General features: G+C 40.3%; 1 protein-coding gene and 1 long non-coding RNA gene across 11 annotated transcripts in view; one reads left to right on the forward strand and one right to left on the reverse strand.

Moving 5' to 3' along the window:
* The first annotated feature begins 3,243 nt into the window (after positions 1-3,243).
* On the forward strand, positions 3,244-9,366 carry LOC120402379. The gene is made up of 4 exons (XR_005597198.1): positions 3,244-3,340; positions 5,690-5,817; positions 6,985-7,086; positions 9,087-9,366. It is a non-coding gene; the product is annotated as an uncharacterized LOC120402379 (long non-coding RNA).
* Positions 9,367-11,996: 2,630 nt separating this feature from the next.
* Positions 11,997-13,951, reverse strand: part of ADGRB3 (adhesion G protein-coupled receptor B3) — a 626,613-nt gene continuing 624,658 nt past the window's right edge. For all 10 annotated transcript variants that reach the window (XM_039531243.1, XM_039531244.1, XM_039531245.1 and 7 more), the window contains one exon: positions 11,997-12,812. In XM_039531243.1, coding sequence (XP_039387177.1) covers positions 12,624-12,812 — 189 coding nt within the window. In that variant the 3' untranslated portion in view covers positions 11,997-12,623. The remainder of the gene's footprint in view (positions 12,813-13,951) is intronic.

A 13,951-nucleotide genomic window follows, 5' to 3' on the forward strand; every position in this document is an offset into this window, starting at 1 on the left:
TGTGACAATAAATTCACCTTGAACACAGGCAAATTATTGTAGAACAACTTGCGTTTCAGGCGTGAAATGTTGTAGGCTCAGAGGAAGTTTTTTTTTCATTGACCACTTCAAATGGTTTTGATGACCATTTAAATATGTGTCAGACTCTGCGGCTGTGTTTGTTTGTCGAGAGAGCTTTGGGAATGATGTGTGAGAAGAGTTTCCATGTGCTTCTGCTTTATCTGTAGTGGTGTAATTGTTAGCTGTTTTGGGAATAGGATGCCTGGAGAAGTAGTCAGCAGGATTAGCCTTTCCAAGCTGATAGATAACTTTGTAGTCATAATCTTGTAGTTTGAGCATCCGCTGCTCAATATGAGTTGGTGGGTGAAAAGCAAAATTGTTGATCATATGATCAATAGGTGTGTGTGATCAGTCAGCATTGTGAAATGACATCCATAAATCTATAAATGAAAATTATTCCTGCGGGAATTCTACGCTACTGCACACTACTGCATAATTAATGAGCCCCGCAAATTTCTATTTTTTTGCGCAGAAAAAAGCTTCTGCCAAAATATTGGTGCAGTTCCGCCTTTTGCCCACCAGGGGCACTGTGGCATAAGAGCAGCCTCAGCTCCCAGCAGAAAATAATTTCTGCAGTGCTGCCTTTTGTCCACCAGAGGGCGCTGTGGCAATAGAACAAAGCTGCAGCTCACCGCCAGCTAATGAAGAGAAAGAATGACTTCTTCACAGCGCTTGTGGCCAGGTCAGGAGATATGGGCTATGGGGAGACAGACAGCGTAGGGTGCTGGGTGAGTTAGATGTGCTCATAAGGGCTAGTGCGGGAGGACAGACTGGGGCAGGGGCTGAATGGGAGTGGAGGCACAGGGCCACAGTGGGGAGGTAGGTGCAGAGACACATGGAGATGGGGGAGTGGGTACAGGGAGACATAGGGACAAGGGAGTGGCTGGGTGAGGGCACAGAGACACATGGGGACAGGGGCAGATGTGTCTGACTGAATGGGAGAGGCTAGGGGTCAGCCAGTGTCTGCATGGAGAAAGCTCCCTAACAATCCCTCCCTCCCACCCAGTAAAACCTGTTCCATACTTTTCCCACCCATACCCAACAACCCTCCAAGTTCACACCCAGGCTCCTCCCCAGCAATTTACTTCCCTTTCCCTGAGATCCTCTGTTACCTCTGACTCCCCCAAGCCTTTGTACTGCTTCTGAGGAGTGTGGGAAATATAGTTCTGTATTGTAGTTTAAATGAATTATTACTCAGAGTTCTGTATTAATACACCTAATAAGGAATCTATTTGTCAAAAAATCATTTCCTGAATCTTTTTTGTTGTCTGTATTGTTATAGACATACTTGTTGACAGGTGTTTTGAAAGAAATGACCAAAAATAATTGAAACATATTTGATTATATGGTGTTATTTTGATAAATAAACTATGCAGAATTTTGCAGAATTTTAAAATCTTGTGTGCAAAATTTATTATTTTTTGCTGCAGAATTTTTATTTTTTTTTGGCACAGAATTCCACTGGGAGTAGAAAATGGAACTATCCCCATGCTACAGCAAGAGCTTCTATTTCTGTCTGAGAGTACTTTTGTTCAAAGGGACAAAGAGCCTTGCTGACATAAGCAATGGTGTAAATTTGACCATGTTAGTCAACCTAATCTAACATCTACCAAAAGTTCCGTTCTCCTACTAGACTCAAAATACGGCATGACTACATCACCGGTAAGGGATTTCTTTACATTCTCAAAGGCATTTTGATGTCCATCTGACCAAACCTGTATTTGATCCTTCCTGGTTAGAGGTGTCAGCGGCTGTGTGATAGTGGCTAACCTTGGAATGAATCTGCCACAGTAATTTGCAAGCCCTAGTAGGCAATGAATGGGAAGGTCCTCCACTTTCTTTGGTTCTGCTGGCATGCCATCTTTGGAGAATGTGTATACAAAAAATCTAATGTGAGTTTATTGTACTCTCATTTGTCTATATTTAACTTGAGATTCTGCTCGTGCAGTCATTCAAAAACAGCTGCTAGTCGCAGGGGTGGCTCTAGAAATTCCGCCGCCCCAAGCAGGGTGGCGCACTGCGCCGCTCGTGCGGCCCTTCCCCGGTCCCGCAGCCGGGGCAGAAGTGCCTGCGGATGGTCCCGTGGTCCCGCGGCTCCGGTGGAGCATCCGCAGGCATGCCTGCGGGAGCTCCGTCCGAGCCGCGGGACCAGCGCACCCGCCGCAGTCATGCCTGCAGGAGCTCAAGCGGAGCTGCGGGAAGAGGGGACCCTCCGCAGTCTTGCCTGCGGCAGGTCCGCTCGTCCCAGGGCTCCGGTGGACCTCCCGCAGGCATGACTGCGGAAGGTCCGCCGGAGCCAAATGCCGCCCTGCCAGCACAGTGCCGCCCCATGCGACTGCTTGGCGCGCTGGGGTCTAGAGCCGGCCCTGGCTAGTTGAGTTAGATGATCTTCAGATGTGGTGCCAAATACTTAAACGTCATCACACACATTAAGAACTCCAGAGATTCCAGCTAGTATCTCAGCTATGGTGTTTTGAAATATTTCTGCAGCTGAAGAAATGCAAAAACTGACGTATAGACCCACATGTCATGAAGTTTGTTATGTACCTGGGCTTAGGGTGGAGCTCAAGTTGATGCAATAATGTCATCTATAGGGGGGTGATGTGTTGCTCACATTTGATAGCCTGACTGGATAAATGCATATGAATTCAAATTCAGATTTTGCCTGGTTGCGTTGGTTCCTTGGGTGTGGGGCCTCCCACTTGCTCAATGATGTCAAGCTCTTCCAGGCATGCTAACTCTTCTTCCACCAGCTTTCTGAAATGGATAGGAATGAGTTTGTGTGGTAGAGCTATTGGCTGAACTGTGTCATCTATATGCAATTTTACTGTCTGTCCCTTCAACTTTCCTATTTCTTTGAACATGTCCTCATGAGACTGAAGGAGTTGATTTAGCTTGTTAGGCTGTACTATTTGGATCATCTGAATCAGTCCTAGTGCACTTGCTGTGGCATAACAAATCAGTGTATCTGTGCCATTAATCATCACATACATTGGACTGGTAACAGACCTGTCCTTAAATACAAAATGAGCTGAGAATACACCACACATTGTCAATGGGTCTGGATTTCCATAGGCATATACTTTTACTGCTGTTGTGGTTTCTGTGGTATGGCATCATAGACACATTGAGCCATCACAATCAGTGATGCACCGGTGTCAATTAAGACTTCAGTCTCATATCCTTGTATGATGATGTGGTGTCATGGCTGAATGCTATGCTTTCGAAGACTTTGTTCTCAGGAAATACTGTGAAGACATAAGAATGGTCAACTTCTAAGGTGTTGTTTAAAGCATGTTCACTTGATCTTACATCTTTTTTAGAAATTTGTCTCAATTTGTGAGAGAGTAGTACATCTACAGACTTTTGCATAGTGGTTTTGTTTTCCACAGCTATAACAGAGGACCCCTTTTCTGGACAAACATGACATGTTGGTGTGGTTATGAGCCTCCAGATTTGTACATTTTACATTTGTCATCTTTGTGGCTGGACCCTGATTCGTCCATGGTTGGTTGCCACACTTAATTCCTGACTGAGTTCTTAGTGTGGAGTGAATGTGCTGCTTCTGTACTTGTCGTGTTTCCTCGCTTTATTTGGTTGAGCATATGTTTCCAACATCTTGTTCACTCGCGCAGTGTCCAGTACTCTGAAGAGAGTCTTTTAGGGTCTCGGAAAATTTGTCTTCTCAGCTTAGCTGACAAGCATCCTAATATTATCTGCCCCTCTTAACTCATGGTCCACATTTGTGAACTCCCATGAACTCAAAAGTTGGTATAGGTATGCAAGATACTCATCCATGTTTTCCCTTTCTTGATGATTTGCTTGCCAGAACATATATTGTTCATAGTCAATGTTTCTTTGTAGTTTAAAGTACTTTATGAAGACTGTTTTTGCTTTCTCAGAGTCCTTACTATCCCCAGTGTCAGGCAATGGTTTAAAAATATTATGCTCCTCACTTCCTGAAAAATTAGTTTTGTCAGGCTCCTGCCAAACAACTTTTGGAATCTATATGCAGGGGTGCTGGAACAATTTTTATAGTGGGGGTGGTGAGAGACTTTGAACCGAACTGTAAACCCTGTATATAATGGAAACCATTTCAAGCCAGGGGTTGCGGCAGCACCCCCAGCACCTTAGTTCCAGCACATATGTCTGTATGAAGCTTAAGACTCAAGGGAGCCCAGAGGATGGACTGCAACTGAAACCCCAAAGAGCAAACACTTTATGAAATAGAGTCTTTACTTGGAAAATCTATGTTTTGTAGTCTTTGAATTGTTTCTAAGTATATTTAAGTTAGCAATAAATATCACAATCCAAGATTTAATAAAGACACTAAGGGTTTGTGTACACTGTGCCACAGTGCAGATTACAGGTCTGTGAATTGCCAAGTGCACCAAAATGTTGTGTCCTGCATGGACACTGCTGGCGTGAACTAAAATGTAACTAGTTGACATTAATGTAGTACAGTTTGAAGAAGACTACATGAATATGATCTAGGTATCTTTTAGTTCACACTAAAGCAGCATCCGCATGGGGCGGTTCGAGTGCAACATTTTGGTGTGCTCTGCATTTCACACCCCCGTAGTTTGCACTGTGGCGCAGTGCAGATATAGCCTAAGAAAATATAATTAATGTGGTATTGGCTCCCTTTTGGCAATGTTTAAACTGTAAACCCTTCAGGGGTGAACCTTATTTCCATTTTGTCTGTAAAACATCTACTGCACTTTAGCTGCTAGGTAAATAGTAATTAACAATAATATCTGCCAGGATTTTTTAGATTGTAACTTAGCATCTAGGAACCACATCTTCATACATATGCCTTGTACAATGAGGTCCCCATACTGATTACAGATTTTGGTCACTACTCTAATGAAAACATTAAATAATCCAAGTTGCACCACACATGATCATATACAGTATAAGTTGCAAATTATATTTTGCAGTTAAATATCATGACTTTATACTTCTTGATATAAGCATATACCATACCACAAAAAATGTAAGCAATGCAACATAACTGTTTTATTTTTTTCTGTCAAATGCAGTAGAAGCCAATGAAGAGTTTTTAATACTGCCCACTATTATCACCAAACATACAATGGTAGCTACAGTTATTTTCTATCTTATTTACAGGGGGAAAGAGTGGTAGTCTCACATAGTATTATATAGTAACTAACTAATTCTGGCTTTTAATGGTGATCTCTGTATTTTTCAAACTTTATTTTATAAACAATGTTAGAAGTTAGTTTTAAACACTAATTTTTCAAGTACTAACCATTAATCAGAACTGGACTGAAGTAGACTTTTTTTTATTTATTTTAATTACTTTGTTTAGTTGGAAATTTTTTAGAAATGCCAGCACTATAAGCTTTAGGCACCTCTTCTTGCTATGATGCTAATATTGTTTACATTTGTTTATTTGTATGGTATAAAATACATGATGGTTGACTCTGACATATATACAGAATATTGTGAGGTCTGAGGCTAACTTTCTACACATAAAAGGTACATATATTTCAAGTGAATACCAAGTAGTTGTTGTTACTATTATCAAAAGAAATCTTACCTGAATTATTTTCTGAATATAAAGTCTGAGAAGGGATCCATGTCTGAATTCTTTGTGAAACTATAGGTGGAATGTCAGAGAGCTGCCTATAAGATTTCAGAACATCAGAGGCAACCTCCTATAGCCCAAGAAGCTGACATATCCTGAGCTGAGTGGGCTCTCACCAACAGTGGAGAGGAGGCGTCTTCTACTTGGTAAGCCTCCTTGGTACATGGCCACATATAGAGATCCAACAAGCCAGAGAAGAGAGAGAGAGGCTTTCAGCCCCCTCCAACAAATTTGGTCCACTGACTCCAAAGGTACAAAGAGAGGAAGATAATGACTGCTCAATATGAAGTTAAAGTTCCTGCCTGGAAAACTTGACAATTAAAAGATGTGTCCCTTGAGTTTGGTCTTTGATGTCTCCCTAGTCATGCACAGTGCTGCCACTCAACCTAAAGATTCATTGCAACATTTGAGGAACTCAATTGGCCTCATACTCCCTTAGAAAGACACCACTTTAGATATTAAGAGAGAGAGAGATGCATTTTCAAAGTATGTCCTAAAAATTACATATGTCCAGGAAACTATTAGGGATGGATCCATCTCAATTATTATGTTAATTCCAAGAAGCAAGCCTTCAGCAAGCAGAGTCCATGTTGCAACCTCTGGAGGACTTAATATTGGGAAAGAAGTGCCATGTCTGTAGGAAATGGGATGAGGTCCATGGATGACAGCTGCAGAAGTTTGGAATTTCAGACCTTGCTAGAACAGTCCAGTCCAGTCCAGAGCAATCAGGATCAGATCTGTCCCCTTGCTCCTCACCTTCCAGAAAGCCCTAGAGATAAGAGGAAAAGGCAAACATCAGGCTCCTCAGTATCCACCTATTCCATTGCATTTATTGTAGACAATCTTCAGCTGTGTTTTGCTGTGGGTTGTGAACAGTTAGCCCTTGGATAGCTCCCATGTTACCCAAATTAGCTAAAGCATATTTGTTGAGAGACCATTCCTTAGGAACTAGGTCTTGGTAAATAAGTCAATCTGCTTTCTGGGCTAATTTTACAACCAAATGAGTAGCCATTATGGGAAGAAAGTATGACTCTGTCTATAGCATAATTTTTAACACTTGCCATTAAAAACTTCAGCTCATAACATGCCCGTTGATATAAATGAACTGTGAAGGGGAGAATGACACACTGAACTGTCCTAAGGCGCCAAGCTATTGTTGTGGAAACTATCTGTTCTTCCTGGGCCTAATTTGACCAATTTGGTCATGCTTAATTTATACAGCATGCATCCACAGAGATTACCATGTATGCCACTGATACAACAATGGCAAAAATCTTTTTGATAGTGCCAACGGTTCTCCCTCCATTTTACAGATTGAGGTAGAGGGTGCCTGAGAGAGAGATCTTGGATCTCAGTTGAGCCACTTTCTTCATCAGAGAACAGCAGGGAGGCCATGTCTTTGAAGGACCTCTCATGTAAGTGCGTGAGCTAAAGTTCTGATGTGTACTAAAAATGTTGGGTTTTTCTCTTAGAATTAAGGGACCTCATGTTGAACAATAATTGGCTGCTGAGAGGAGGTGAGCATACTTTTTTCTGCATTGATGCTGAATACCAGATTATACAGTAAATGAGTAGTTTTCTCTATTGTCATGACAATTTTATTGGGCAATAAGGCCCTTACCAACCAGCTGTAAAGCGAAGGAAAAGATTATTGTGAATCTTCTGTTGCTACAATGTAAATCCCACCATCTTCTGAGTTGACAAAGGTTGACAATTAAAGCATGGTAAAAATCTTAAATTTTCTGAGTCTATTTCACTCCATGAAGATGGAAGTACTATAGATATGTCCTTTCAGTCAACTGACACATAAAAGCCACCAAGTTTTATCATAACCCTGCTTCTTAGTATTTATATTTTCAAAAGTTTGTATTATGCAAATGTGTAGAGCTATTTCAGATCAATGACTAGGTATGGCTCTCTGGATCTTGGGTCACCTCATAGAAGTGTGAGTCTACCACTGAAACCTCCCTCCCTCCATTTGGCTTGGAAAGCTATCAGACATTGGGTCATCACCTCCTTTTATTTCCCTGGCTCTGATGAGGTAGGTGAGGATACAAAACGTTTTGGGAGGGATATTAGTGTTTTCTATATAGTACCTGACAGAGACCATTGACACCACCTTCATTTTGTGGTATTGCCCCACAGATTAGTGTAGTGGGGCCTTCCGCCCCCTCTTTTCCTTCCCCTCTCTGAGTGGTGAGGGCTGAGTATGTCTTCTGGAGTTATAAGTTCACTTTGGTCCTTATGGTATGATTTCTTGGCCCTGCCTCTGAGAGCTCTGGCTGATTATGACTTGTGATAGCTTAAAATCCAGTCTAAATTTGGAAGGAAGTAGCCAAACCTAGTGCTATTCTTGGAAAAGTAATATATGTATTTGTTGTCAGATAAGGAGGCTCTAGGTCTGCGCTATCCCAAAGAATATTCTCTAAGGTGTACCTGAAGAGACATCAGTCCTGAAGACCACAACCAAGGCTTGCTTGACTTGAGAACTTACTTAACAAGGACAGAGTCCTAAAACTGATCTTTCTTTTACACTATTGATAAGAATGACAGGGTGATGAAGTGGTTAGATCCAGGGAAACTTTGAATAAGAAATCCAAACATCATTCTAAGCAGTTCTTTCTTCTTTTTTGTACTTCACACATCACTGTTTGCAATTTCCTGAATCAAAAGGCCAGTTTGACACAATACAATGAATCATAGACATTATGATGGAAAAAACACCAAAGAAGCTAGCTCAAAGCACTTTTTAAAATTGAATTCTAGGGATCTCCTATGAATAAAAATTGGTCTTTTTTGACAACAGCGGTGGCACCCAAACCACTCTGAACTCCTACCTAACCTGGCATTTGGGCTTGGGAGTTTTGTGAATTGGAATCATGATTCTTCAATATGCTCAAGATTGGGGTGTACAGGAAAATACTTGCCCATTCCCTCTTCTGGAGAAAGAGGCATTTTGGGTTTCCTTTCTCCACAGGAGTTAAGGAAAGTGTCCTGAAGAATTTAGTATTTAATAAGAATTGAATGTAGTCAACTGCAAAATGAGGTATCTTTCTAGGGCTTTGCCTTCTTGTGGCCTTGACATGTATCTTCTGAAAACTTCCCTTCCTCTGATAAAGTTGAGCAGTCTACTCTCTTACTTGCCGCCAGCCACCAGCCACCTTTTTCAGGGGCTGAGGATAGGGGCTATTATAGGGGAAAGAGAAGCCTTCTCAAAAACTTTGTTGGGAGCTGTGCCTTGAAGCCAAAGAACATTTTCTTTTAGATGATCATCAGCTTGAAGAGAGAGTGGGATGCTGATTGTGATTAACTGATGGGCGGTCTGACTGGGAGTGCTGGGATTAGTAGGAACGCCTGTTCTCGCAGGAGGTGGACTTTCCTGACCTGACTGTGACCTCTGTGCTTTTTTCCCCAGGGAGGGGAATTCCTGGGCTCTCCTGAAGAACTTGAAGGGGAGTGTGAAATACGAGAATGCTTCATCAAACCACACCTGTTTGCAAAATTCTTTTCTTTGCTTACCAGCCTCCTGGATCCTGTTCATAGACTCAGCCTCAAAACCTTTGTCTATCAAGATGTCTACTGTGCCCTAGGGAGGTTTCAATCAGTGAGCTTTCTACATCCACCCCTCTCCCCCCCAGAGTCAAAGCATAGCCCTAGGGGTGTAAAATGTTCCTAGCAGTAGATTGAGGAAACATAACCCCTCGGTCAACACGCGGTATCCTAACCTTCTGTTCCTAATTAATGACCACTACCTCTTCTTTGGTTGTCGGATGGTTATCACCATCTTGCTTATACTGTGATAGAAGATTGAGACCTCAAGAAAGTTGCTGGAGCAGGAGGGAGGTGGTCCTGGTGCTAAATCTTGCCATGACGACTAGCTCATCTACTGGCAACTGAGAGAAATGGCAGCTCATTATTTCCAGCCTGGGGAAGCTAGAGAAGAAATTGATATTTTATTTAAACCAGCTCAATTTAATCAATTCAAAAACAGCACAAGGAGGATTATGCCTTTCCTCCTGCATAAAAGAGGGTGTTCTTACAGGAAATCTCTGTGGGGGCCAAATGCCTCAAAGACACACCACACCATTTCCCTGCGTATGTGGGGCAGGTACTAGACAATTGCTATGGCCCTGTAACTTTGGGACTCTATTGGTACAATCTCCTCATGTATCTCAGTCATAAAGTCTCATTCAGTGCCATTGTTTCTATGCAATCTTCAGGCCCACACCTAAGCACCACACTGCCAGCATGGTTGGCATTACCATGCTGCCATTGGTTGCTTGGCAGCAGCATTATTCATTTACCCCCTCCAGTGGATGTCACACAGCATGAAAGGAAACTTAATACTGATTTAACACCATTAATCCTCAAAGAAAATTCTGGTAACAGTTACATCACTTTGCCATAGGCTCATGCAAAACAGCACAGGTGTTTCCTAGCTCTTTTAGACTGGCTATATCCCTGTTACCCATACTGCATAGTAAAGGCATGGATGTCTTGCATTGCTATCTGACAGATGCGTATCTGCTGTGAGTAGCATGACTTATAGGCACTGCTTCCCCATACAAAGGGGTCCTGGCCATATTCTGACTAGCAGCAAATTGTTAGAAATCATCCCTCACTGTGCTTCAGAGCAGGTGGAGAGCAGATGGCCTTGTGCAATTAATGTGTATTTACACTGTTGAAAAATAAGTTCTTTCTTTAGAATGTATTTGCTTTTTAAAACACATTTTTGGCATAATCAATTTGTAAATTTAATTAACATTTTTTTTCAAAGAATGTTCTCTGTTTAGAACAAAATAAATGACTAACACATAAAGATGGACAGTATGCTGGGCTTGAACTGTTGAGTTTTCAGCTTCATATTCAGTTTTAGACTTGGCTCTTAACATAAGAAAAAGATCGGTACTTTTTAAAAAATACATTTTATCTCCCTCTTTTGAGTATCCCAGTACATCTGGTCTTCTCTGTGAGTAGCTTCTAGGCTGTAAGCTCTCTAGAGTAAGGCTCTTATTTTTGTTTGGATTTAGTGTAGTGCCAAACACACTGTCAGTGCTTTACATACTATTAATAAATAATAATACATTTATACATCATTTTTTCTCAGTGCTTGTTTCAGCTTGAGCTGCACCATTTGAAAAAGACAGTGAATGAATGTGCCCACTCAAGCACTTGACTGTTTAAGACAGGACAGATCAGATTTAACATTAAGTCAATCAAATAAAAAATTGAAAGCTTGGTGGTCTAGTTTGCTTTTAAAGCCTCCTATTATTGTAAATATGAAATGATATTAATATAGAATATTCCCTTTCATACTGATTTGAGGGAGAGTAGTGCAGCTAATGAGATCTGAATAGAGACGAGCCTAGTAGGTTATGTTAAAGATTAGGTCCTAGGCTCAATCAAGGGTAGGACTGTAGTTTGTGCCTGGATTCAATGGTACCAAAAATCTGCAGAGCTGATCTTGAAAGTTGGAAATTTCACAAAATCTGCTGTTCTGGAGAGACTTCCGGCATTTTGTAAGAATGTGTAATTTCAGCAGCATCTGTAGAGTATCTGTAAAGTAGAAAATAAAAGTTCTTTCCTCTTTTGGATTTGAGTCCATAAACAAAGGTACAGATTCATATACAGGAATTCAAACCCCCTCATTCTTGGAAAAAGATTGTGTTTTTTGGCTTATTTTTAGATCTGACCAGAGTGACTTTACCAAATCACACAGGCAGGTTTGGTAATCAGTGCCTTCAGTGTTTGCCTCTTGATTAATTGTATAGTTGGACCCCTAATACGAAAATACATTATGTTCTTGATTTATAATGTGAAGTGTATTCACTTTTATTTAACTAAAAGATATGTTCCTGAGTTTTTGATCCTTTATAGGTGCATAAGTCTTTCTTGCTGTTTGTCATGCAGCAACAAGAGGCACCAAGTGGCTGGCTTTCTTCCTATTGTGTATATACACACAATTTAATTACTATAAATCAACATTTTCCTTGAGGCTTTGAGCATAATACCTTACTTGTTTTCTGTTAGTTGTCTTTCTGCAACAAGACAGAAAAACATAATACTTGTATAATAGAACAATTGTAGCAGTATTCTGACAAGTCCAATTTACATGGTACATTGTTTTCAAAGAATATCTGAGTAAGAAAATACAGAACAGCTATACAAACCTACTATTACATTTGAAAATCATTAGCCTCGAAGGAATAATAACAGAATGCTATTAAAACTCAGAATACATTTTCAGTATCTGTGGTTTTAAAGAAAACTTTATAAATATGCAAATTGCAGATCAACAAATCCAAAATAAAATACACTAAAAAACTGATATGTAGACAAAAGTTTATTTACACCATACAACATTTTAAATATTTTATACACAGCTGCAGCAGAGAAAGCTACTCTGAGCTTTCCAGAGAAAACTGCAATAATAAAGATGTGAAATATATTATTCATATAAAAGTGAGATTATTACTTTATTGCATTTAAAGCAATGAAGAATGTAGCTCAACAGACATTCATTTAATGACAAAAACTTTGCTTTTATATTATAAAGTAAAAAGTGTAGTAATGGCCAAACAGACTGTTATAAACTTTAAAAACTGCATAAATATATACATTGTGCTTCATGGTGAAGTTTTTTGAAAACTAAACCAAATGAAGCTGTTACAACATGAATCGTTGCTTGAGGTTTATCTATAAAGATTACCTTACAAATCCATTCCACGGGTACTTACAACACACGATGGTAAGAATTGTACACCTGGTTCTCCACTAACTTTACTAGTGGGAATATATTGTACGAAAAAACCACTGACATTTGGCACATGAAGATCCTGACATAAAGTAGTCACAATGTTCAGACACAAATGTCAGGCTTCCCAAGTCTCTTTAGTGTCAGTGCAATGAATTCATTTTTGTTTTGTTTTCATTTCAGTTCGTTTTGATTTTGTTAAACTTCTGTTTGAAAGTCACCTTCCTGCACATCTAAAGGCAAGTTCAGACACTTCTCCCATTCTGCTGGTCTTAGTTCTAAAGCATCTTTTGCCTCTGTATCTAATACATTTATTGTGGTATAGTGTTGGTATTCGTTTGTGTTTTTGAAACTGTCCCATGGAGCCTTGTTTGGTGTTGGGTTTTCCTGAGGACAGAAAAAAACAGAAAGAAAACAATTAAAAAGGAAGAAATAAATGATTTTCTGTTCATAATTTTGATCATGGGATACAGAAGTCACTGAGAGGAAATGACTTTGAGGGAGCTGAAGTGGCTGGTGTCCAGCATCATTCAGCTTGTACTTCTCTCTGAGCAGTTAGCACTTTGGAAGCCTCATCACCTGAGCTGCCAACTAAATCCTCTCTTTCTAGCATCTGCCAATTCTGAATAGAGAATGGCATGTGGTATGTGGGCCAGCAGTGAGAGCCATATTTTAATAACTACCAGTATGTTATAGAAAAGTAGGAGGAAATAAAGGAAAATAAGAGATTTTTTTCTTGAATTATGGAGTGATGTAAAATAGAGGTTGCTAGCTTGGTTATAAATTGGGATAACTTGATGATCTGCTAATGAAATAACAACAGTGGCCTGATTCCAGCAGGGGCTGAGAGCCCTCAACTCCTGTAGAGTACAATGGGAATTGATGAGGGTCTGTATGGTGGGATGAATATAGCCTGAGGTTGAAGGCTGACTATTGTAAATAAGTCCCACAAATCATTTTAATGTCAAATTTAAAAAAAATTCACTTTTCAAATCAAATAGTGGGATTTTTTCTCATATGTTTGAATGATCCTGAAATTGACTCTGTTATTTCTTCTGAAAAACAAAATCTTCAGTTCTGTAACCTCTTTTTAATGCCAAAACGTTATAGTCATGTGTACCAGCATCAACAGATTGACGTCAGCACAGTCCCAATGTTAATGGTGGCTGCACAGTTAAGTTAGTAGAAGTAACACAAAACATCATGTGAGAACCACAAAATAATGACTATTATTCCCACCTTTAATATCTATGGCAACATCTAACTGCAACCAGCAGTGTAATTTGCAGCTCATGTAGATGTACTGTACTAGTTTTAATCTACTTGGCTTGCAAAAAATAGCAGTGAGGATATGGCAGTGTGAGCCTCAGGATATGTCTACACTGCAGTTAGACACCCGTGGCTGGTCCATGCCAACTGACTTGGGCTTGTGGCGCTCGGGCTAAGGGGCTGTTTAATTGCAATGTAGATGTTTTAGCTCAGGCTGCAGCCCAAGCTGTGGGACCCTCCCACCTTGCAGGGTCCTA

The sequence above is a fragment of the Mauremys reevesii genome, linkage group 3, assembly GCF_016161935.1.
Source record: "Mauremys reevesii isolate NIE-2019 linkage group 3, ASM1616193v1, whole genome shotgun sequence".
NCBI classification, from domain to species: domain Eukaryota; kingdom Metazoa; phylum Chordata; order Testudines; family Geoemydidae; genus Mauremys; species Mauremys reevesii.